This window comes from Ictidomys tridecemlineatus, chromosome 13, assembly GCF_052094955.1.
Source record: "Ictidomys tridecemlineatus isolate mIctTri1 chromosome 13, mIctTri1.hap1, whole genome shotgun sequence".
In the NCBI taxonomy this organism is placed as follows: domain Eukaryota; kingdom Metazoa; phylum Chordata; class Mammalia; order Rodentia; family Sciuridae; genus Ictidomys; species Ictidomys tridecemlineatus.
Genome location: NC_135489.1, coordinates 38,396,538 through 38,422,165, shown reverse-complemented (window position 1 = coordinate 38,422,165; position 25,628 = coordinate 38,396,538). Strand labels below are relative to the sequence as shown.

Genomic DNA, 25,628 nt, shown 5'->3' with positions numbered 1-25,628 from the left:
AATTATAATATGCAATTTAATTTAAAATAATTGGCTGGCTTAAGTCTTGGCACCCAGAACAGAATCCACTTGCAGTAGAATGTGGTGTAAGGGAAATCCAGTCTTTCTATTTGTGTAACCAGCCCCAGATACCCAAGGTCTGCCACTTCATTCAGAGCCGGGCAGTCCTGAGGGCTTCTCGGGGGATTTTCATGATGTGGGGGAGGCGGAAAGTAAGTTTGAGAAACAAGGCTATTTCTCAAACAGAGAGACGCCTTCCCCAGAGAGGACCCATCACCTCTGGCACAAAGATGCTGCTCAGGATGCCAGGCAGAGATTAACAGGTTCATTTTTTTTTTTTCAACAAAAATAACAACAAAAGGCATTTTTAAACATATACCACAGAATGCCTTTTCTATTTTTATGTGGAAACTGATATTGATGAGTCATTCAGGCGGGGGCTAGTTTCTGTGACACCCATATTCACTGATAACTTAGGGAACAAAAAGAAGCCCCAGACCTGGGCACACGGCCCACCATTGTAGGCTCCAGGACGTGGCGAACAGAAAGTTTATGGCCACTGGGAATGTTTACAGCTGAGACTCTAAACAGAATCTGGGACATGGGCAATTTTTTTTTTGGGGGGGGATACTGGGAACTGAATCCAGTGGCACTTTACCATTGAGCTATATCCCCAGTCCATTTTATTTATTTATTTTGAGACAGAGTTTCTCTAAGTTAATTAGGGCCTCACTAAGTTGCTGAGTCTGGCCTTGAACTTGTGATCCTCTTGCCTCAGCCTCCCCAGTTGCTGGATTATAGGCATGCACCACCATGTCCAGTCATGGGCAACTCTTGGGGTGGCCACATGGCTGGCTGAAAGGAGTCTGGGTGCAATTATGAGTTCAAAATGAAAGGATTAAGCTTACTTGAAACCCACTTTGGAAAAATGGTCGCTTAAAAAAAAGACAAATTTAAAGGTATTCATCTCATCCATGACAAGAATTTCAGGTGTCATTGTGTTGAGGCACAAAACCAGTCCTGGACCAGCGGATGGGAGGGGTGGGCATGGGTAGGTGAGCACAGCTGTTGACCCCTCCAGGGGGCTTTGGTATTTTCAACTTGGTGCTGCAGATGTGGCTGCGCCGGTGAAATCATATTTCACAGCATTTTATGGGAAGAATTATATGCTTTGGTGGGATGTATACATTTTGGGGTTCAGAAGTTATACTTCCTTTCTCTTATACCCTTACAACAGTAATCATTCTTTGCTTTTTATTTGATTCAACATGGACAGTTCACATCCAAGAGGAAGGTAGTTATGCTGTAAATGAATTTTATCTGACAATAAAGGACTGGAAAGGTCAATCACCCTATTTCTAGTTTCCTCTCATATTCAATTTCACTTTTAAGGGCTACACTTTTGGCACATTCTTTCTAAAAGCCTCAGCATATGGCTTTCATCATGTTGTTCCCATCTCCAGTGACACCCGCTTCCCCTCATTGCTGGATAAAGGCCAGACTCTTCTGCCTTCCACCCAAGCCCCTCTGCCGTCTGGCTCCAACCTACCTTTCCTGCTCTCTCCCCCACTAGTTCTCCTTAAGAACACACCTTGTGCTATTTTGCCTCTTTCTCTTCTTTAGTGTATTTTGCCCACTCTGACTTACACACCCATTCCTACCGCCCAGCCCAATGTTACACGCTCTGTCCTGGACCATCTTGCAGCCACTAGGGCTGACCCCACTTCTGAATACGCTGTCACACTTGCTCACCCCCCACATATACAAAATTAGCCTGAGGGCTAAAATAATAAGGACTGTCTTTCTTGTGATTCTGAGGACAGCAGAGTTGGGGATGTCACATAGGATGCCTGTAATGGATTAAGAGGTTCATTTTTTTTTTTCAACAAAAAATTACAACAAAAGGTACTTTTACTTTTATGTGGAAATTGATATCGACGAGTCATTCAGGCGGGGGCTAGTTTCTGTGACACTCATATTCACTGATAACTTAGGGAACAAAAAGGAGCCCCAGACCTGGGCACATGGCCCACCACTGTCTCCCCTCCATCCTCGGATGGAGTTTGGAGTGAATGGCAATGGCAATGCCTATGTTCTCCAGTTAGGACATGTGGCTTTGATTTGTCACAGCCCCTAGAGTAAATTCATTCCAAGATGAAGATAAAATAGACTATTTTGTGCCTGGTGGATTAGAGCCTTTCTGTTATTTCAAATGTAGTACTGAAGACTGAACTTTAGTCGGTGACTCACGGAGAGGGAGAGGTATCTGAATTTTCAGGAATAATACCAGTACTAAGTGAGGGGTTGGCATCATTTTGAGGTGGGTGTTAATCTACACCCAGTGTAGATTATGGGTGACCTCTGCTTATCTCTAGGCCACTTCTGGCTATGAGTAGTTTGGTGTTCACAGAGAAACTCTGTGGCACCAAAGTCTTACTGTTTAAGACAGAGCCAAACCAGGTTGTGGCATACACCTGTAACCCCAGCTGCTTGAGAGGCTAAGGCAGGAGGATCTCAAGTTTGAGGCCAGCCTGGGCAACTTAGGAAAGCCCGTCTCAAATTGGTGCAGCCAATATGGAAAGCAATATTGAGATTCCTTGGAAAACTTGGGATGAAACCACCATTTGTCCCAGCTATCCCTCTCCTTGGTCTATACCCAAAGGACAGCATGCTACAGGGACAAAGCCACATCAATGTTTATAGAAGCACAATTCACAATAGCCGTGGAACCAACCTAAATGCCCTTCATTAGATGAATGGTTAAAAAATATGGCATATATACACAAAGAGAACAAAGCCATGGCATTTGCAGGTAAACAGATGCAGCTGGAGAAGAGAATGCTAAGTGAAGTTATTAGCCTATCCCCAAAAAACAAATGGCAAATGTTTTCTCTGATATAAGGAGGCTGACTCATACTGGGGTAGGGAGGGGGAGCATGGGAAGAATAGACGAACTATTAGCAATGATGGTGGAATGTGATGGACATCATCATCCAAAGTACATGTATGAAGATATGAATTGGTGTCAACATACTTTATATATAACCAGAGATATGAAAAAATGGTGTTCTATATATGTAATAAGAATTGTGATGCATTCCACTGCCATGTATTTAAAAAATAAAAGCAATTTTTATAAAAGGCGGTGGGGGGTGGGGGGTGGGGAGGCTGGTGATATAGCTCAGAAGTAGACTGTTTCTGGGTTCAATCACCAGTACCACATGGACAGAACCAATAAGCACAACATGGATTGAGTGGCAGCATGGAGGGCTGACTCCTGTCACATCCAGAGCCTTGTTTTGTGAGCAGTTCCCTGGTTTAAAGCTTTGCTCTGAAGCTGCATAATTCTCTGATCCTTGCTCCTGCACAGAAGTCGTTTCCCTTTCTCAAATGTCAATGACTTAATTCTTATCAAATGACACCGCTACCCTGGGCATGATAACACCGTCTCTGGTATGCACTAGCAAGACTGCTAACCTAGGGTTAATAAACCTAATTCATAAAAAGGGAGAAATGGTGAGTTCTGTTCTTGAGTCTACAGAGCACATTGCTAGGGAGGCGTATTCGAGGGACTGCCACTGAACACACTGAAATAATCTAATAGCGGGGGCTTAAATAAACTGTCCAAGGAGGAAGAGAGTGGGGGACCACAGGCACCGCCTGCTTTCACTGTCCCCAAGAGTCTGCAGGACACAGCTGTCACTCTGCTCTTCCCTGTGTATTTATATTAACTTCATTTTCCTGCTTATTTGTTCAAATGCATGTTGAACGCCTGTCATATGCTCGGGGAGCTTGTGTTGAGTATACAAAAACGAACAACTTGTGGAATTAGCTGTGATGGCGGGAGACAAATACAATTAAGATACAGATTGTTAAGGGTAATAACAAAAGTACGTGCAAGGGCTCATGGGAACACCAGGAATTTACTCAAGGTAGCAGAGAATAAATTCATAGGAAATTTTACTGAGAAAGTCTTGAGGAAGAAAGAACAAACCGGCATGATGCTCTGGCCTGGGAGCTTTGATGATAAGGCAGACACTGGTGCCATTTATCAGACAGAAACTCAGAAGGGAAAACAGGGCTTGGGAGAAATCGAGAAGTTCGGTTTGGAGATACTGCTTTCGTTTTATTTTGTTCTGGTAGATAGACTCTAAAGTCATGGTGACACTGAGATCCAGACAGGAGGCAAAGAAGGGTGAACCCCAGCGGAGGGGCAGAAGATGAGGAAAGACAAGGGACAGCATCTTACTGCTCACAGAGCATAACCATGACTGAAGGAAGCCAAAGGTGGGGGAGCACAACTGAGTAAAGATGGAGACAGGGCAGGAAGCCATGGAAAGCACTGCAGAGGTTCACCACAGTGGAAGTTAGCAGGTCACTGGAAAGCTTGGCAAATGAGCCTTGAATTACGTGAGGTAGCTAGAAGGCAGATTCCAGTGAGTTGAAGCTAGAACAGGAGGTGAGAGTGGAGTCAGTGAGGCAGTCTACTCTTTTCTGGAACTAGTTAGAAAGGAAGGGGTGCAACAATTGTTTGAAAGGGATACTGGATGGAAGGAAGTATGCTTATTAAATTTTTTTTTTATTTGGAGGAAACTTGAAAAATTGTGACTGGGTATGTATATGCATGCACATAACCTGGAGGTTAAGTTACATGCACCCCGAGCTCAACTTTTATTTGAGGACAGAGAGGAGAAGACACAGTTCCCACTGCCTTTGCTGTGCCATCACTGGCCACATAAAGCTAGAAAAATAACTAGTGATAGCTTACCAGAGAACTACTAAAGGAAAAATGAAATGTACCCAATAGAACCAACAGCTGAAAAGCTTCAGGTTTCTAAGCAAAGAAGGTCAGCAAGAAGTCAAACCCAATTCCAAATCTCTGTTCAAAATCAAAAACATCATGGAAGGGGACTACTTTGTTAACTTTTAGAAGACTGTCCAGAAAGTTTAACTCGATTTCATGCCTGCTGGAATAGGCATTTGCCCTTCCTTTCCTCTCTCCACTCCCTGTGGTTTAGTTTAGTTGGGAAGGTCCTGAGCATAGATTAAAGGGTCAAAAATTTGTGAAAACTGAAAATAAAGTCTTTACTCTAAATATCCACATTTAAAACAACACATGAGAATTTCTCTTTCTCTTTTTTTGTGGTGCTGGGGATCAGACTGAGGGTCTCACACATGCTAGGCAGTAGATGTTTCACACCGAGCTAGTTCCCAGCCCAAGAATTTCTTAATCAACAAAACAAATTATTGCATGGTTGGAAAAGAAAATGTACATGTTTTCAGGACAAAATTGCATACACTACATTACACTATATGTAACTGGAGTATTTTATAAATATCATCTATAAACTAATTTCTTTTTTCTGTTACCTATCTTTGTCTGATACTTCTATGAAATAAAAGACACACCAAAGTGTTTATGAAACAGTTCAGTGTGAGAATGGGGCTTGCAGGTATCTATTTTTTGGGAAAAAAAATCAATTTTAGAGCAGTTCTTGCTCAACTCCATAGAAGACAATGGATCTGGAGACCCCTGCTTCACACACTTCCTTACAGTTCACAGGGGAAGATCCAAAGCACACACCTGGTGGGCATGGTGGTGGTGGTTGGGGGACTGTATCCTGTCTCAAAGATCTGCTGCTTGGAACTGTGAGATATCACTAACGAGACTTTGGAATACTCAGGTCGGGGTATGGATCATTTTGTTTCCACATTGATGATTCAGAAAAAAAACTGGATTCACCTAAAACTGGACTCACCTTTATCATGAATTTTCTTCTCTAAAAAGCCACATTCAGGATGCAGTTAATTCAAAGAAAGGAGTTTTGTAATCATCCTTTCTTGAACTTTGTAACTTTGCCTTCACTGCATGCTCCCTGCCCTGTGTCTCACATTTCTCCCCATCCTCCCTCTCTCCCAGAAAACAAAATCATTACAGCCTTAAGAAATCTTATTTATAAAGAGGCTTTTATGCAGAGTTCACAACCCTGTCATAGAGCTATCAGTGGGCATTTTCAGCCAAACAAATGAAATGAACCTCCATTTAATTCATTATGTAAGGTCAAGTGCGATTTACAGTCAAAATCCTGATTGTCAGATGAATATGTTTCTTTTTTCAGTTTTATACATTGATAACAAGGACCTGAGAGACCTTTTTCAGAAAAGCCCTCTAATCCTCCAATATTCAAGCCTCAGGCAAGGGAGACTGGGGGAGGAGCCTCTTAGTCTATGGCAAGAAGGGCAAGTACTCTGAAAAAAAAAAAAAAAAGCTCCTGATTAAAACCTAGGGTGCTTCCATGGACTCTGGATAAAGTACACACCTTTGGGGAAAGACTTTCCTTGAGTAAAGAGTATAATAAAAATTTAAGACACATCAGACAACTTAAATAGTATTGTATCCTAAAAGCGGAGATCTGAAATGAGACTTATCCAACAGAATATTACAATTATCTTCATTAACATTTGAGTCATTGAGATTTTCCATGGACACCCAAGAAAACAAAATGCTTGGCCAAGAAGGTTTCATTTAAAAGCAACCTACATGAAACGGAAGGCAATTAATTTCGAAGTTACCAAAACACAATAATAATTGAGGCCTTGTTTCAATTAACAAAGGGAACACAGGTAGGGCTTGCTTACAGAGTACTCTTCAAAAGTTGTAATTAAAATTAATTAAATGTCAAAAGCCCTACTAGAGCTCATTCATTAGTGGGATCTTGAGTGAATGTTTTTGTAGAGCAGTTATTTTGAGAAGTAAATAATTGCTTTTGTACTTTTTCCCCCCCCCTTTGCAGTGCTGGGGAATTGAACCCAGGGCCTCTTGCACGCTAAGCAAGTACTCTACCACTAAGCCACATGCCAGGCCCCACCACTTCCACATTAATCTTTTCAGTATCTAAACTTGAATATTAATACACCATATTTATTTAAGAGAACCTGTTAGTGCCTTTTTAAAATATTAATATTTGAAAGAGCCCAAAGACAAAGTAAAAATAAAAATTTGGAATACAATCAGCCTTCATAGTTGCTTCCCTCAGCTTATAAACAAACTTTTTCATAGAACTTTTTTAGCTTGGGTAGTCACATGAGGCTCCAATACTAAGTGACGGACTTGTCCAGGGTTACCCATGCCCAAGGAATGAAGTTACCCTGGTAACTTCTCAGCTTTAAACATGGCTATCCAGCTTTGCCTGGGAATAGTTTCTTGACACTTGTTTGAAGCCTTCAGGCACCCTATAGCTCTTCAAATCCTCTAACTCCCCAGATGAATACAGGATTATAGGTCATGGGATTCACAGGATGTCAAACAGTTCTGTAGCTCTTTTTTTTTTGGTTTATGATGATTACAAAATTTATGATGACATCGCGGCGCCAGGTAACAGTAACACAACACTTATGCTATCAAATAGAGTTTAGAAGTCAGATGAAAAGGTTCTCTTTTGAAAAATCAACTGTTTTGGTAGTATCTATCAAATATGAAACTTCCACAATTTAGGGGGGCAGTGAGGACTAGAGGACCCTGTCTGAGTGTCAAGGACGCCTCTGCTGATCCACTAGTAAGTAGGTGGATATGCTCATCTCTAAGAAGCTTCTGGCTCTTGTTAGGGCCTTATGAATTTAAAACAGTGACCTCTTCTCTCCATCTCTTAGTCAAGGAAGGATAGAGAGCCTCTAAAAAATCACTTTCTATCAGGCCCTCTGCTGGAATCCATCCTATATTAAATTATTGCTACTCTTTATTTAATGCTTACCAAGTGCCAGGGAAAAGTGCCAAGACTTTGTATAATACAATAATGCAGTGAAGAAGTTATTATCCCCACAGGAACTGACTCAGGGAGGTTAAAATATTTTGCCCCAGGTATAAAACTGCTAAGAGGCAGAGTGAGAATTCTAATCCACATGTGGCTCTCAGACACAACTACCTGCATGCAATGCTTTATCTCCTAATACGGTGGACTATTTTTCTCCTTCATTCCACTAAGGTGGGAAATGAAGACTCCCAGGAGACATGGTAACTCCTTCCATTTTTCCATCAGTTGTTCAGCCTGTGGGGCACACTCAGGACCTCTAACTTGTTATGTTAAACCAGTGTTTTCCAGTACCTTCTGGACTAGGCCTTTTCAATCTGGTATTATGTTCATTATATTCATCCTTTGAGTCTTATTTTTCTCAAACTCCAGTAACATAATGTGCTTCATCAAGGGAACTTTATTTATGATGGACTTCCAGCCTCCTAATAAGGAATATATGCTACCAATTTATCTCAGAGCTCAGTACCTATGCCCTGTGTCTCATACACCATAGGGCATCACTGTCATTGATCACAAAGGTTAACAAACTCATCAATATTGCAGTATAAGTTGGTTGACACGAGTGGTTTGCAGCCTAGAGCCCCTTTTATAAATTTCCTTTCACCAGCCTCAGGTATTACTGTAATGGCAAAAACCAACCACAGGTGAATATAATTATTCCTGTTACCAGAGATGGAGGACACTAATCACTGGCATTTGGGGTCCCTGGTAGAATACTGCTGCCCAAATGCCTTTAGAAGAACTGCAACCTACAGTTTCGATAACCATTTGCAATTCACTGGATAGACCACAGGACTCCGGCAGTCATTTTATTTTTAGAATTTCATGCAGTTTCATGTAGTATAAAGTGTTCCTATCACTGCTCTCCAAAATGGCATTTTCTAAAAAGAGAGGGGGTGGGGAAAGAAAGATTCTGAAGACTGTCACTTATAGAGTATACCTGGGTAAATGTTTTAGACATATCAGTCAATACCTAGAAATTAAAATGATGAATAAAGGCCCACAATGTTATGGAATGGAGGCTGTATTTAGAATAGATACATGGATCAATAAGGATAATCCACTTAAGGGGGATTGTCAGGTATTCCAGTCTGGGGGCTCCTTGCAAAGTTTTGAAGAGGCAATGCCAACACTTAGTGAGCTGGGCATGATCCCTCACCCTGCCATCTGCCCCAGCAGGTCTGGGGATACAAGTGGCTGTGTCCCTTCTACCCCTGGAACCAGAAACTGTTTATTTTTCCCTAGGACATTCCTGTTAAGAAGGAAATACCTTCTCATACTACAGAGAGGTGAGTGGCAGAGCTTTCTCTCTTAAATAAAATCTATATTAAACAACGTTTACAAGCACCCAGGAGACCAGCGTGTAATCCCAAAGAGCCACAGATACAAAGTGGTGAACCAAATACATTAACAGGGCTCAAACAATTCCTCTGCCACTAAGGGTGCTCTGGCTCTGCAGCCTAGCTTCCCTGTGTAAGACGTGAGTGGGAAGGCATTCTGGAGAACCACGCAGACCCTCCAGGGCTGCAGCACTTTGCGCTGTGGGAAACGGCAAGCACGATCGAGATTCATTCTCACTTTCACAGGAAGAAACAAAACCCATCAAAATCTGCTGGGGAAGGAGCATAAACATGTCACAACTTAGGATGCTGGAGCGGAAAGTGAAGAGTTGAGGAGCCGGGAGACAGGAGCCGACACCTCTGCACAGCCAGGGAGCCTCCAGACTGTAACCATGTGGCTGGGTTGAGGAGGCGGTTCATTCACCAGTCGCCAGCTTACGCAGACTTACGATGAAAGAAAGATACCTCTTCTCTGACTCTTCATTGCACCAGCACCTTCTCTTCCTAAGGACCCGGGTGGGAGTGGTCCTCTTCCCAGGTGATGTCCCCCAGCCTCACTTGAAAGCTCACCACTACCTTTACTTATTGGGTGGGATGGCTGTTAGACACAGGCCTGTCTCTTCTAGGACTCACTGCATTCTAACTCTCTGAGGCAGATTCTTTATTTAATTCTGTGGGAGCACTTGAATTTATGCCCCATTAAAGTTCCCTTTTGAAAATTACAAGCCGAAGCCACATCTAACAATTATGACGTTCTCTGGATCCCACACACATCCTAAAAATGGAAAATTCATTTCATGGTCACAGAACCAATAAAAAATATGACTTAATTTAAAATGCTTCATTTTTTTTCTTTAAAAATAAATTAAATGATTTCAGGTGTTTATAAAAAATTTTATGTTTATAGTGTTTTATTAACACTGGACATACTCTGAAAAGATTCTCTTACATCATAAGAAATTACAGTTTAGACTGGAGGCTAAAATCTTTTCTTTTCCTATGAAATCTGCATCAGCTTCAAATTTAACTCTAGTGTTTTTCTTTTAGCACCAAGGTCAAGATTGGAATTCTTAATATTTATGTTCTTACTCCTCTTTCATCAGCCACTGAGAAAACAAGTGATGCTAATTTCCTACCTCTAGACTTGACTATGTAAGTGATCCTGGGTTGGACCACCTTGGATGAGGACATCAGTCAGTCAACAAATATGAGGCCCACAACATGCCAGGGAGGACCAAGATTCAGTAGGAAAAGCTCACACTGTCATGTTCCTAATAAAGATCAAAGTCTGAACCTTCACATCACATCAACTACATAAGCTGGATTTCCATGCCATTAAAGGTCTTACAGTGCTTGCTAGGAGAGGGTCCCTTTACTTTTGACCTGTCTTTTGGAGTCACCATTAGGGGACCTCTGACATGAATACAAGGATTGAGGACCTTAGTTCTACCAAGAGTTCCCCAAATATTCCATGACCTCTAATGAATACAGGGATCTCTGTGCTTATGCCTTAGGGTCCCTGGAAGATCCCAGAGGAGCATGGGAAAGTCCAGACCTGCAGTTTCTGGGAACCAGAGGTGGATTCTCTCTTGAGAAAACTTTGGAGAAGCGAAGGCTCTGTATGGACAGAGAAGCAGGGCACTTGGCATGAACTACTACTGCCCACCATTCAGGGATGTCTAGGTCCTGGCTCCAGCCTGTCAGTCACTGCTGCCCTTCATGCACCCTATCCAAACTTATTCAACTCCATCTAATCTATCCAACCCTGTCCAAACTTATCCAATCCTACCCAACCTTATCCAACCCTTCCCAACCTTCTCTAACTCTATCCAACCTTATCCAACCCTATCCAAACTTACCCACCCTATCCAACCCTACCCAACCTTATCTAACCCTCTTGGACCTAGCCAACACTATTCAACAGAACTTGATTCCCTCATGGGCTTAAGTATCCCAGCTCGCACACCCTTGCTCACTCTTTACTCCAAATGTTCTTCTTTCTCATCTCTGCTCTTTCAATCTATGTATACGCTCTAAACTTACTAAAATATCAGAATCCCCATGAAGGCTTCTTTATTTCATTTCCAGCTACAAGTTTTTCTCTGTCCTCTGAATTCCCAAACACACGGTGTCCCTCTCTTTAAAAACTGTTTGTCTTTTAACCTGGATAACAGTCATCTCTTTTTGTCTGTTACATTCTCCATAAAATTAAAAGGTCCTAGGGGCTCAGAGTGTAGGTTTTACTAGACTAGGTATTCCTAGCATCTAATCGAGTAACTCCATGGTTTGGAAACTGGGTTCCGCACAGCCTAGGGGTCCAGAGAGCTGTCCCAAGACACCTGATGGGGGAAGAGAGTGGGTGGGGACACAAAAAAGAATGCCTTTTCTCAATCTGTGCTTTAGTCAGGTGGGTTTTAAATTTAATTCTTATGATTGGGATTTATGTAGGATCTTTTTTTTTTAAAAAGATTTTGCTAGAGCTAGAAGAAAGGAAACCACTGTAATAGATATTGTCAAATACACGAACAGAATTATACCTAGTGCCTCTAGTACTTCTCCCCTCAGATAAAATGAAATTCAGTGATCAAAAAATGAGTAGCGGAGGTTCAGAGTGGCTGTCAGTCAAAAACATGATCAAAACAGAAGACTCTTTTTCCTGTTTGTACTGAACCCCCTCTTTTGTGGATGTTGAGAACTGAACCTAGGGTTCTCATGCCTGCCTGATAAGCATGCATTCCACCACTGAGCTACACCCCCAGTCCCACCAAGCTCTGAGTTATGTTTAAGGTGTTTAGAATCACCTGGTTCCAGTGTGCACACTCCATGCATTGATCTCAATGCAGTTTCAGAGATACAGAAGAGTCATGAGGGATGCCAACGCCTCCTGATTCCCCTTTGCCTCCAGTCAATGTTTTCCTCTTTCAGTCTTTCCTGTACTATACATGGCAAATATCTACTCTGTTGCTATGGTTAAGAATCTGTTATGGTCTAGATGTGGTGTCCCCCCAAAACTCACATGTGAGACAATGCAAGCACTGGGTTATATCCTTAACCTAAAAAGTGAATTGATCCCTGATGGGATTAACTATGTGGTGACTGCAGGCAGGTGGGGTGTGGCTGGTAGATGTGGCTCCGTGGGGGGCGTGGCTATGGGGTATATATTTTGTATCTGGAGAGTGGGGTCTCTCTCTCTGCTTTCTTATCATCATGTAAGCTGGTTCCCTCTGCCACACTCTCCCACCATGATGTTCGGCCTCACCTTGAGCCACAAGGAATGGAGTCAGTCTTCTACGGACTAAGACCTCTGAAACCGTGAGCCCTCAAATATACTTTTCCTCCTCTACAATTGTGCTGGTCGGGTTTTTTAGTCACAGCAGAGAAAAAGCTGACTAAAATAGAAGCTAGGGGTTTGCTGCTCTCCTTCATTCCCACCGCTGCTTCATCAGTGAACACTGCTGGCCTACCTCTGAGCCATATTCCAGTGCAGCTCATCTCTCCCTGCCACCCACTGTACCAGCTGCTCTGGGCCAGGCATCATCACCTCATACCTCTGTCACTTTAACTGTCTCTTCCCTGGTCTCCTAGCTTCTATTCTCTCCTCCCCATAATCTGTTTTCTAGACAGCAGCGAAAGTTTTAAATGTCTCCTTCTTTTGTGGGGGTCACGTGGGATGGGGTAGGTACTGGGGATTGAACTCAGAGGCACTTGGCCATTAAGCCATATCCTCAGCCCTATTTTGCATTTTATTTAGAGACAGGGTCTCGGAGGCTGGCTTTGTGATCCTCCTGCCTCAGCCTCCCGTGAAAAACTTGTGGAGAATTTTTCATCCAACACAGAGTACAACTTTAACAAGTGAGATGATCTAGCTAACAACTATATTTCATGGCCAAGTCAAACAAATTTGTTCATTCGGATCACCTTCCGTTGGGAAGTTTTCCTTTTTTAAAGAAAATGGATGAGTAGATGACCATGCAGAGAGACACGGAGGGCAGCACACCACTCACAGAGACAACTTACGGCTTCAGACTTGGGAGGCACTGGAGGTGGAGGTAGGGCGATTTCTGAAGACTTCATTGTGGCTCCCAGAGTCTCAGGGACAGGAAGAGGAGAAGTGGCGCACTTGGACCGGGCAGATCCTCTCGAAGGGTCACATCTGCTCTTCTCACTCAGAGAGCGCGTGAGAGGCTGACGGACAGGCTTGCCTTCCTCCAGCCACAGCTCTTCATAAGGAAGTTCTGACTTCCCTGGGACACCTGCTGATTCTTCGCTAGCTTCTGGGAAAAGGTAGTCACTCCCACTGTCACCAGAGTCCTGATAGGGCAGGATGTCATGAGGAAAGGGGGCCCAGTCTCCCCCCAGGTCCCTGCAGCCGTGAAGGTTCACTTCACTGTTGCCATGGAGATTGTTGCCATACACACAGACTGAGAGCCGGTGGAAGGACTGGGTGAGCTCATCCCGGGCATAGCTGAGGGAATTGGGCACGTGGTTGTGGCCAGAGCACCGGCCCTTCTTGGGGCTCTTGCAGTCCTCATTCCAGTCAGTCTTCACATCCCGGACGGCCCGTGAATACTCATCAATGTCAAACTGCTCTTGGCAGATACCCAGCCAGTGATGGACCAGGGTTTCAGGCCATACCTCTCCCTTTACCAGGTGTTCTGGGAGGCTGAACTTGGGGACGGTCAAGTGCAAAGGGAAGTGCATGGGGAGGATCTTGTTGTTCCGCAGCACGCAGCAAACCACCACCGTCTTGGTCTGGATGTTCACAAACTTGTAGCGGTGCCCCTCTCGGATGAAGTGAAGGTCGTAAGGGTTTCTGGGTGGAGGACTTGGAACAGTCACGTTCACAGGAAGCCTGGTTTTCTCCACGATGTTGCGGATGGTGTGTTCCCCTTCCTGCATCTGAAGCTCCAGGGGGCTTCGGGTGCTGAATCTGCCCTTGCATTGGAATGGAAGGCTGATGCTTTCGTTGGTCCTGTGATTCATGCAAATGAGGCATGGCATTTTGCCTTTTCCCAGTTTGCTGATGGAATTGAGCTTCCCAATCTTTTTGAAGATGGTGTTAAGTCGTGACTTTTCCTTGAAAGTCTTTGCATAAAGGATTTCTGCCTGACCCATTAGAGTGAGTTCATCCCCAGTACACAGGGTGATGTTGTAGACTTCAGTGTCCTCGTTGCACTCTCCTGAAGCCACCTATGACAAATCAAATTTCAGGATGGTTTTCTTTAGTATATTCATACAAATAAGTAAAGAATCTTCCATCATGATACAAACACACACACACACACACACACACACACAAAAAAAAAATACTGTGCTTTAATACCAAATTTAGACAGTTTCCTTTATAATGTTTTGTAATTTCATTTTTGGATGGTCAATATTTAGATGATTGACAAGTACCACTTTTCACCAAGATAATATTGGTTTATATTTTTAAATACCCCTTTTCTGTTCATCATCACTAGCCATTAGAGAAATGCAAATCAAAACCACTCTTCAGATTTCATCTTACTTCAGTCAGAATGGCAGCTGTTATGCATATAAACAACAATAAGTGTTGGCGAGGATGTGGGGGGAAAGGTACACTCATACACTGCTGCTGGGACAGCAAATTGGTGCAGCCAATATGGAAAGTAGTATGAAGATTTCTTGGAAAATTGGGAATGGAACCACCATTTGACCCAGGTATCCTTTTCCTTGGTCTATACCCAAAGGACTTAAAAACAGCATACTACAGGGACACAGCCACATCAATGTTTATAGCAGCACAATTCACAATAGCTAAACTGTGGAGCCAACCTAGATGCCCTTCAATAGATGAATTGATAAAAAAGTTGTGGCATATATACACAACAAAATATTACTCAGCAATAAAAGAGAAAAAAATCATGGCATTTGCAGGTAAATGGATGGAGATAGAGAAGATAATGCTAAGTGAAGATAGCCAATCCCAAAAAACCAAATGCCAGATGTTTTCTTTGATATAAGCAGGTTGACTCATAGTGGGATAGGGAGCGGGAGCATGGGAGGAATAGATGAACTCTAGATAGGGCAGAGGGGTTGGAGGAGAAGGGGTGCATGGGGTCATCAATGATGGTGGAATGTAATGATCATTGTTATCTAAAGTAAAGGTATGAAGACACAAATTGATGTGAATATACTGTGTATGTAACCAGAGATAAGAAAAATTGTGCTCTATATGTATAATAAGAATTGTAATGCATTCTGCTGTCATATATAAATAAAAAAAGAAAAAAATACCCCTTTTCTCCTTACACATGCAGAGTAGTCTATCATATGCAAAATTATTATGGAACATTATCTATCTTTTTTAGTTGTAAATAATTTCTTCATGAACACCACTGCAGAAATTTTTAAAAATTACTTAACAATTTACTACTGTTTTACTTTTAAAAATTTTCTAACTTTTTAAAAATTTGGAATTGAGACAAAGGATTAAAAAACTTCTTCTTCTTCTTCTTCTTTTTTTTTTTTTTTTTAAATGTGTGGTTCTGGGGATAGAACCCAGGGTCTCATTTATGCTACAAGCACTCCACCACTGAGCTACAATCCTAGCCCATAAAAAATGTTTTATTTCTCCATTAAAAATTTTTTTAAAGAGAGAGAGAGAGAGAGAGAGAAAAGAGAGAGAATTTTTAATATTTATTTTTCAGTTTTCGGTGGACACAACATCTTTATTTTATTTTTATGTGGTGCTGAGGATCAAACCCAGTGCCCTGAGCATGCCAGGCAAGCGTGTTACTGCTTAAGCCACATCCCCAGCCCTCCATTAAAAATCTTTTAATACTTTATTTCCTAGTTATAGCTGGACTTATTTATTTATTTATTTATTTATTTATTTATTTATTTATTTATTTATTTATTTATTTATTTATTTATGGTGCTGAGGATTGAACCCAGGGCTTCTCACGTGCTAAGTGAGTACTCTACTGCTGAGCCACAATTCCAGCCCTCATTAAATTTTTTTAATTATTTAAACTATTCATGTTCAGTGGAAAAGTCAGAAATACAAATACAAAAATTAAAAATTCTATACTCTCTTGCATATAATCTATCAAAATTTTTATATAAATAGAAAAAAGAAATGGTATCTACTATTTCAGAGATAAATACACATACACATAATTTTATTACCTGAGTTTCTAACTACAATCTGTCCATTTTCCATGTGTATATACTTCATTGATTATAGCAGTGATAATATATATGTTTGTGTAATTCATATATAATGTATTCATATATGAATGTATATATATGTATTATTGGACAGATGGGGTTTTTCCAATATTTAGCAATTATAAATAGTATAGTAATGAAATTCCAGTTATTTCCAAAGGATAAGGTACCATAAGTAAAAATGCACGGACAAAAGCTAAGTATATACAGGAAAGGTATAACATGTATTGTCTATTGCATTTCAATGTTATATTTATTTATACTTGTATCAGTTGATGATAGTACCTAACTCCCCAAATTCGAGTAAGTTTATTTCATATTGACTAATTTGAAAAGTCAAGTCTATATTTTGAATTTTTTATCTTCCTATGGCAAAGAATTATTCAGTTCAAAACTTAAACAGTTGAGTTGAGAAGTTGAGAAATGCTTATATAATTACCAATATTTTCTCCTAGTACTTTGATGGTTTCATTTATTAACTATTAAATTTATTTAACTGAATTTTCTTTGGTGGACTGTTTAAAGTCGGGATTTAACTTTATTTCTAAACAGTTTGAAGGCTGGTATACTTCCTAAATAACCATCCCTTTCATCACTGATCTGAAGTGTCACTTTTTAATCTATGCTAAATTCATTAAACACATACACTTTATGTTTATATATACTTGCATCTATTTTGAGGTCATTTATCCTAGTGATCTATTTTTCCATCATAATTATATTGCTTAAAATTCTATGCTTTTATCATAAATGTCCACATCTGAGAACAAAAGCCCTCACTTGTGATTTTTCTGACTAAAATATTTTTGGGATAGCCAGAAACAAGAGAAGCAAAGTCAAAAGTTAAACTACAGACTGGCAAAAAGCATCTGCAAAATATAGCACAAAGAGCAAGTATCTCCAATGTATAAGAACCTTTTTAAAAATGAGGGCCAAAAGTGCTGTAGAAAAGCCAGCAAAAGAAATGTAAAGCCAATTCACTGAAGAGGCACACCAGCTTTCATATCGATGAAAAGATGTTTGACTTTTTTCATAATAGGAGAAATGTCAATTAGAATCACACTGAGATATCATTTCTCATCTACCACACTGATGAGGCTGTGGGGTAACTCTGGAACTCTTGGCCATAGTTAGTGGGAATGCAACATGATACCACCCCTGTGGTAGGGAATTTGGCAATACTCAACCTAAATATGCATACATTTATCCCTCCACCAAGCAACCCTACTTCTCATGATTTATCTTGATGATAATCTTCCACAAATATGAAAATATACATGTACAGCGTTACTAACTACAGCATTATTTATATTTGCAAAATACAGGAACTGATCCAAATACCCAAATACAGAAAATTGACTGAGTAAACTACAATATACACATACAATGGCCCCATGTGAAAAAGAATGAGAATAATGAGTGCAATGAATTGATATGAAATGACTTACAGAATATAGTTAAGTGAAAAAAAGCAAAAAGCAAAAAAGTCTATACAGTGGCTTTCTTAAGAAAAAAGTGAAAATTCGTGCATGTATTTTTTCTGTTTTTGTAAAAAAGAAAAAAAGAAGAAGAAAAAGAAATACTGCAAAAAATAATGAAAATGGCTACTTATAGGAGGTAGGGGAAGAAAGAACCACATTGATGTTCTACATATATATTAAAAAATCACCAAGCTGGGTGTGGTGAGACATGTCTTTAATCCCAGCGGCTCGGGAAGCTGAGGCAGGAGGATCGTGAGTTCAAAGCCAGCCTCAGCAAAAGTGAGATGCTAAGCAACTCAGTGAGATCCTGTCTCTAAATAAAATATAAAAATAGGGCTGGGGATGTGGCTCAGTGGTCGAGTGCCCTTGAGTTCAATCCCTGGTACCCTCCTGCCAAAAAAATTTTACAATGTTCAAAAACAAACAAACTTAACTCTGAATGCAAATGGAAACAGATGACTCAAACTGTATTTTAAATTAATAAAATAACCACTCTGGGAACAGAAGTGGAGGAACAATCCAGTAACTTTGGAATCCTTGTTCTCTGACCGCATATTGCCCATGCCAGAAGACTACCTTTGGCTACATAATGTTGGTAGGGGAAAAAGACCAATAAATATGGTGTTTCTGTTAGTAAACCTGTTTTTCACAGGGACATGGTAGAATGTGAGTCAACTGGATGTGTATCATAGGAATGAAGGAATGAGTCAATGTGTTGATGTGTTGAAAGTTACAGTTTTCACTGTGGAAGAAGAAACACAAATGTGAAATGGGACAAGGCAGGAGAGGCAAGATAGAACTCTGTGGGGTATCAATATTAACTTGCAATTTTCAGAAACTGTACACACTGGAACACACACATGTAACATCTTTGTCTTTCTAAGCTACTAGAAGCTATGGCTCTTAGTATCCCCAATTCAGTGCCCAAACCACTCCCCATCAAAAGGAACTGGGGCTCCTTGAAGAAATGGCTGATTCCAGCAGTCGGCAGGAGAGACATAAGATGAGCTTGGAACATTTTGTTGTGCCAGAAAGTAAAGTGCTTATAAGTAATGTATCAAGAGAACACAGGAGCCAGCCCAAATTGGCTCCCACTGGCAAAATCTGGGACAAACTGGGCATCACTATAAACATACCATAATGAATTATAATCTATTGAATAAAATAGGAATGTCTAAGTCTCTACTGATGGCCAAAAGATTAATGAATGAAAAAATGGTGGAAAGGAGGACGAGTGGTAGGATTAGAAAATTTTGATGATGTAACTGTCACAGTAAAGGCTAGTTTTTTTTTGTATAAAAAAATTTTCATACTATTCTTGCAATAATTCTTTAAGATGCCAATGATATGCATGGCTTTAAAGAATCTCCCAGAATATTCATTCACTGCAAGGAGGAAAAAGACAATAATATAGAAAAGAAATTAGACAACTCCTTGGTAGGGTGATCAAATTTAATATCATTCAAGAGACGTATACCAACAACCTGAGATACTTACAAACTCATGGTACATTCCAGCCAAGACTGTATTATGAAATCCTATCATGAGAAAATATTAGACAAAATGAGAAATATTCTAATAAAACACCTCGTATGTATTCTTAACAAAATGTGAATGCCATGAAAGACAAAGGCCGAAGAACTGTTTCAGGCTAAAGTGAAATAAAGAGAAAGGAAAAGTCAATGGAATAAAGTATACTATTGGGACAACTGAGAAACTTTGCTGAATGCACTGTGTTCATCTAATAAAATGCCCTTATTCTTAGTTAAAACACACTTAATACATCAAGGGGTAAAGGGCATAATGTATTCAATTCATTGTCAAATAATTCAGAAAAAGATCCATAAGTGTAATACCTATGTACATATATGCACGTACCTGTGTGTGTGTGTGTGTGTGTGTGTGTGTGTGTGTATAGGTAGAAAAGCTAGACCATGATAAAAATCAACGTGGCCAAGTGATCAGGGAATTTTCATACTATTCTTGCAATAATTCTTTAAGATTAAATTATTTAAAAATGAAAAAGAAGAAAGCAAAAAAAAAAAAAAGAGACATCATGAAAGTTTTAGGTATTTCGCTGGCTTATTTTTCCATATGATCTTTAAAATCATTTGTCTGTGGTTTGAGTTGATAATTTTCTTTGAAATGTATTAAATCACATGGTGTTTTGACAAAAAGCGACATCATTAGAATGGTATTTCCAAAAAGGCACATAATTCTCATAATTTATTTAGATTTTTTATTTCCCTATTTAGTACTCATTACCAACCCAATTCATAGTGACTGAATGTTATTGCTATTCTGTATGTCCAGTATCTTACTCAATAGTTTTTTTTTTTCCTTTCCAGGTGAAAATTCTCTTGAGAATTTTCTCCAACTTTTCAATTTTCATTCCTTCTCTTCCACAACCGAGTGGTGGTGGTGAGAGTATTTTTATGTTGTTTTCAGATTTTAATGTGAATACAGTCAGCATCTTTATATAAAACTATAAGAAGTATGTTGGTTGGAGATGTTATCATATTAGTAAGCTATCTTATAATTCTTATTTTCTAAAAGTTTCTACAAAAATTTTAAAAATTTTGAGTCAAATGCTGTTTCAGTATCCATTAATATGGTCATGCTTATTTTTAGCTTTGTGTACTGTTTTTATAACAGTAGATTCCCATGCATTAAAATAACTCTACATACTTGAAATAATCTGTTCACCAACATGGCATACTTAAGACCACATTGCATAATTCCCTTTGATAGTATTTGATCTATGATCTATAGATCTTAGTCACTGATGAGATTGGCCTACAGTTTTATTATGCCATCTTTATTATGCTTTATCAGCTTTAGGTATCAGGTTTATACAAGAGCCTGAGACTGAACTTGTATGTTAATAAAAGGTGGCGGGGTAAAGTAATTGATGGTGTTCATAATGCTTACTGAGTGGCAATCGCCTGTTAAGTGTTTAGAAAATGAGGTAGAACATGCTTTGTAAATAATTTCTCATTCTAGGTCATCTGGGTATAATTTTAATCTTTGCAACAAGCAATTTGTCAATCATCATTAGTACTATAAAAAAACAAACAGCTTTGCTGTTTCCATGGTGAAGTGAATTTCTCTGTAGGAGTCATTATTAAGTACATAAATGACAGCGCAATATTGTTTTAATGGCAATTCACGCTGATAAGGTTTAAAGTCCATTTTACTTTCAGACTTGGTACTCACCTGGCCCTGACATAGATGCCACGTGTCTACACTGGAGTAAGTCTAAGGAATATAAGTAAGTAAACGAGCAAATTTTAACTGTTTACTTGAAAAAATTCCAGATTGGACAAAAACAAATTGCTAAGTAGGAAGACAGTTCCTGTTAACAATTACCGTGACGGCTACATGTTCACCACACCAGTCCAATATGTAGGCTACCAGGTTTCTTTAGATTTCACCAGTTTCTCCACTGGTGTGCTTTTTCCTTTTCCAGGATCAGACTCGTATACCGCACTGCATCTAGTTTTCCCCTCTGTGATTTTTTTTTGGTTTTGCTTTTCACAACTCTGACCATTTTGAAGAATACAGCTTGGAGTTTTTATTTTTTTTTTATTTTATTTTTTTACCATTAGTAAATCATTTTTTAAAATGATAGCACTTGGCACATATGAGGGGTCACTTTCTTTTATTATACGATCTTTAGTGTTCAAGGCTTTAGTTATTTTCTTCACTTTGGTCTCCAAGAATTATTCTGCTCTTCATTTTGACTTTAGTATATTCTTACTGTCAGCCAACAACTCAGCTTAAACCTTATATGTAGATTAGAGGTCAGCAAAAGACTGCCCAGAGTCCACATCCGGCCTACCACCTGATTTTGTTAATAAGGTTTTATTAGGCTACTGCCACGCCCATTTGTTTATGAACAGTCTATGGCTACAAACAGCCTATGTTTTGCATGACAGTGCAGTGCAGACCAGTTGTAACAGTGACTGTATGTCTGCAAACTCAGACGTATTTCTTTTCTAGAAAAACTTTGACAATCTTAGGTATAGATGAATGGAAAGAACCATAGCTTTGGAATTTGGTTGGCACATCACAAGTTTGAGTTTGAATCCTGCCTTTCTATTAAATGATCTCAGATAAAGTGTTTACTGTTTTTTTTTTTTTTTTCTGCTGCTGCTGCTGTTGTTTTTGGTAATGGGGATTGAACCTAGGTATGCTTAACCACTGAACTACATCCCTAGCCCTTTTTGTTTTTTATTTTGATTCAAGGGCCTCACTAAGTTGTGGAGGTTGGCCTTGAATTTGTGATCCTCCTGCCTCAGCCTCTTGAGAGGCTTCATATGCAGGAAGGTGAACACACCATCCGCAACATTGTAGAATAAACCATGCTTCCTGTGAATGTGACTGGTACAATTCCTCCACCCAGAAACCAATGTGACCTCCACTTCATCCGAGGGGGGCACCACTACAAGTTTGTGAACATTCAGACCAAGACGGTGGTGGTAATATGGTGAAGTAATATTAAGTGCGTTATCTAAACAACTCTAATAGGTCTAATCCAGGAAACAATCAGGGTTTTACTCATAATAGCACATAGAACTAATACTCCACGGACAAGAAACATTTTAAAACACTGAAGTAAAATCTTACATGCACACACACACACACACAAACACACACAAGGATGGTGTTGTCAATAAGCAATCTGTTCTCCAATGGACAAACAATGTGATAGAGGTTAAAATTCTAACTCTTAAATGGCAACCAGGATTGATCTGATTGATACACAAGTATTGTATTAAGATACAATACTTGATCAATATCATAAATGTTCTGCCAAGTTCAATTCTTATAACTCTATTCTTTGGTAAAATGGCAGAAAATGAGAATGATTACAGGTGTGCACCGTCAAGCTGGGCAAGTAAGTGTTTGCTGTTTTGGACCTCAGGTTCCTCCTCATCTGTAAGATGGGAACACCACTGTCATTTTGCAGGCTAAATGAGTGTTATGCACACAACTGCCTACAGTTCTTGGAGTAAGGTAGGCTCTCAGTAAATGTAGGCTGCTTTGACTAGGACTTTTATTAACAATAAAAACATTTTATTAATCATTCTTGTGGTTCTGTTTCCCATTGCTTTTCACATTCTGTATTTTTGTGTTAATTTCTACGTTTCCATCCACTACGGCTTTCAAGCCCAGACCCTTATTTCTAAGCCTGATCCTTTTCTATGTTCTGAAGTCTAGCTCAAGTTTTTACTGAATACATTATCCCAGAATAAAACTTAACGTTAGAATACAGCCTGAAATATCATTACGGATATATCCCAAAGGAAGTGAGCATGTGGAAGTGATTCAAAATATACCAGTTTGGAACAGAGGTAGTCTGCAATACTCCCTGCTCATTGCTGTACTTCCTTTTATTGAAACTTTGTGAAAGACTTGGCAGTTCACCCATTTGGATAAGGATGGAGACGAGGATGTTGAGAAGAAGGGGTGCTCATGAGATTTGAGACACACACACACATTCACTCACAGAACCAAGTATTCCCAATTAGTGTACAGGGGAGCCAATTTGCTATTTTCTATTCCAAACTTGAAGGAACAGCAAAGCACAGTTTCTTTCTATTGCATTCAATTGATACTATATTTTCCCTAATTTACCTTTGTAAACATACATCTTGCAGAATGAAGAAATTAGAGGTCTAATGAAGTACTGACACCAAATGAGAATGTCAGACAGTTTCTGAGATGCAAAGTAGACTGCACATGCACAGATTAAACAGATCAAAGTTATCCTTACTACATGTGGCTACCTGGGCACATTCAACAGTTTTGTGTGTACGCAGTAAGTTTCTTCTACTCCCATATATGAAAACGCATAACATATGTGAATACAATCTGTAATTCTATGCTTCCAACTCTGATGTCATCATTAATGCTAGCAATTAGCCTGCATAAATTACAAGACTAACATACCGACCAATTTTGTGGTCCCTGTCAGTGACAGATGAGGAATCTCATAAATAAATGCCCTTCCTTTGGCAGTTGAGCCAAACAATCTCCTTAGGTTTCTACAGATGTGATTTATTTGCATAATGTCTTTCCTTTTTTTATTTTTTAATAGCAAAAGAAACAATGTGTTCTAAGTGCTTTGGCATGTGTGCCTGGTTAACATTTCCAGTTTCAATGTTTCCTGAGAGGAAGTAATTCAAAGTGTGTTATCTAAACAACGCTAATAGGTCTAATCCAGGAAATGATCAGGGTTTTAATAATAACATGCAGAAGTAATATTCTATGGTCAAGAAACATTTTAAAACACTAAAGTAAAATCTTACATGCGTGCACGCACGCACACACACAGTGATGATGTTGGCAATAGGCAATCTGTTCTTTAATGGCCAAACAAAATGATAGAGGTTAAAATTCCAACTCTTAAATGGCAACCAGGATTTATCTGATTGATAAATAGATTAAAATACAATACTTGATTAGTATTATAAATGTCCTGCCAAGTTCAATTTTTATAGCTCCTTTCTTTGGGAAAATGGCCGAAAACGAGAACAAAAGTGCCTTAAGGGTTAAGATAAATATCAGTTCTGAGTGGTGTGGTGGTGTTTTTAAACAGGAAATAAGGCAAGAATGACAAGAGCAATGGCAGTGATTTAATTTGTGACAGCATAGCAGAGGCTTGCCAACTGGTAGTTTTTCAGAGGAGGTCTTAAAACCTCAAATGATAAAAATAAAATAAAAAAAAAGCACTGAGCTGTCTTCAAACACTAAAATAATTAACCCCACAATTGTATCCAATTTATCATCCTGATTGAATCTTGAAAATAAATGACATCTGACTCATCCTGAGGAAACTATACAACTTTTCAAAAATGGAAAATAAAAATAAAAATTGGTTACATCTAAAATTCACTTAATCTTCATCTTAAAAAATCCTTTTTATATCTGACAAAATGCACGTTGCACAGTCATTGATCATTTCTGACCTCTCTGGAATGTAGCCAAGAACAAAGCATGAACTAAAAGGGCACTAGCCAAAAAGGGGAGAGAGATTGCTGATGTGAGGGCTTACAGGAAAAGCCTGCATTGCCCTGCTCCTATCTAATCCACACCCTGCCAAACGGGGTTCACCATTTCCAGCCCATGGCAGAAACTGAAGTGGAAATGAAAACTGGGAAGACGGACTGTTAAGGCAGATATTCTAAGACACAGGAAGCAAAAATCAAACAAAAAGTTATATAAGACCATAAAACACCAATTTATCAGGGTATAGGGGCTGGGCATACAAAGGCAAAAGTCTCGCACATCTCAAGAAGTATTAAGAGTTTCAGTGAACTACAGAACAGGAGATGAAGGTACACTCAAATTTTGCTCCAGTACTCTTCTTTAGTGGCAGAAAAGTGCAACATGTTATTAAGGAAATGAAAGGAAATTAGAGTCATTATGGAAAGAATTTTCTTAAAACTCACAGCTGACACTGGTTGTCTAGAACAAATTTGTACTCCAAAGGTCATTGAGAAAATGCTGGAGCAAATGACCCCTTGTCAACTTCTGAAAAATCACAGGAGAAACTGTGTCCCTGATGTTATCATAAACATAAAACACAAGCAGACCCCTTTTCTGAACTATCAAGTCAGAAACTAGGGAGAGGTATTTTAAACTGCCAATGGTGGTTAGACCAAACTACACTTAGAAAGCAAATCAAAACAAACAAAAAACGCCCCTCAAAAAACTGTTTTAGAACTACTCTTTTATATTACTTTACAGGACAACTACGAGATGCCAATGTATTCAGAACAATTTTCCACTAA

General features: G+C 39.5%; 1 protein-coding gene across 2 annotated transcripts in view; it reads right to left on the bottom strand.

Moving 5' to 3' along the window:
- Garem1 (GRB2 associated regulator of MAPK1 subtype 1) overlaps window positions 1–25,628 on the bottom strand; it is a 185,492-nt gene that overhangs the window by 8,967 nt on the left and 150,897 nt on the right. For both annotated transcript variants that reach the window (XM_078030209.1, XM_078030210.1), the window contains exon 4: window positions 13,169–14,341. In XM_078030209.1, coding sequence (XP_077886335.1) covers window positions 13,169–14,341 — 1,173 coding nt within the window. The remainder of the gene's footprint in view (window positions 1–13,168; window positions 14,342–25,628) is intronic.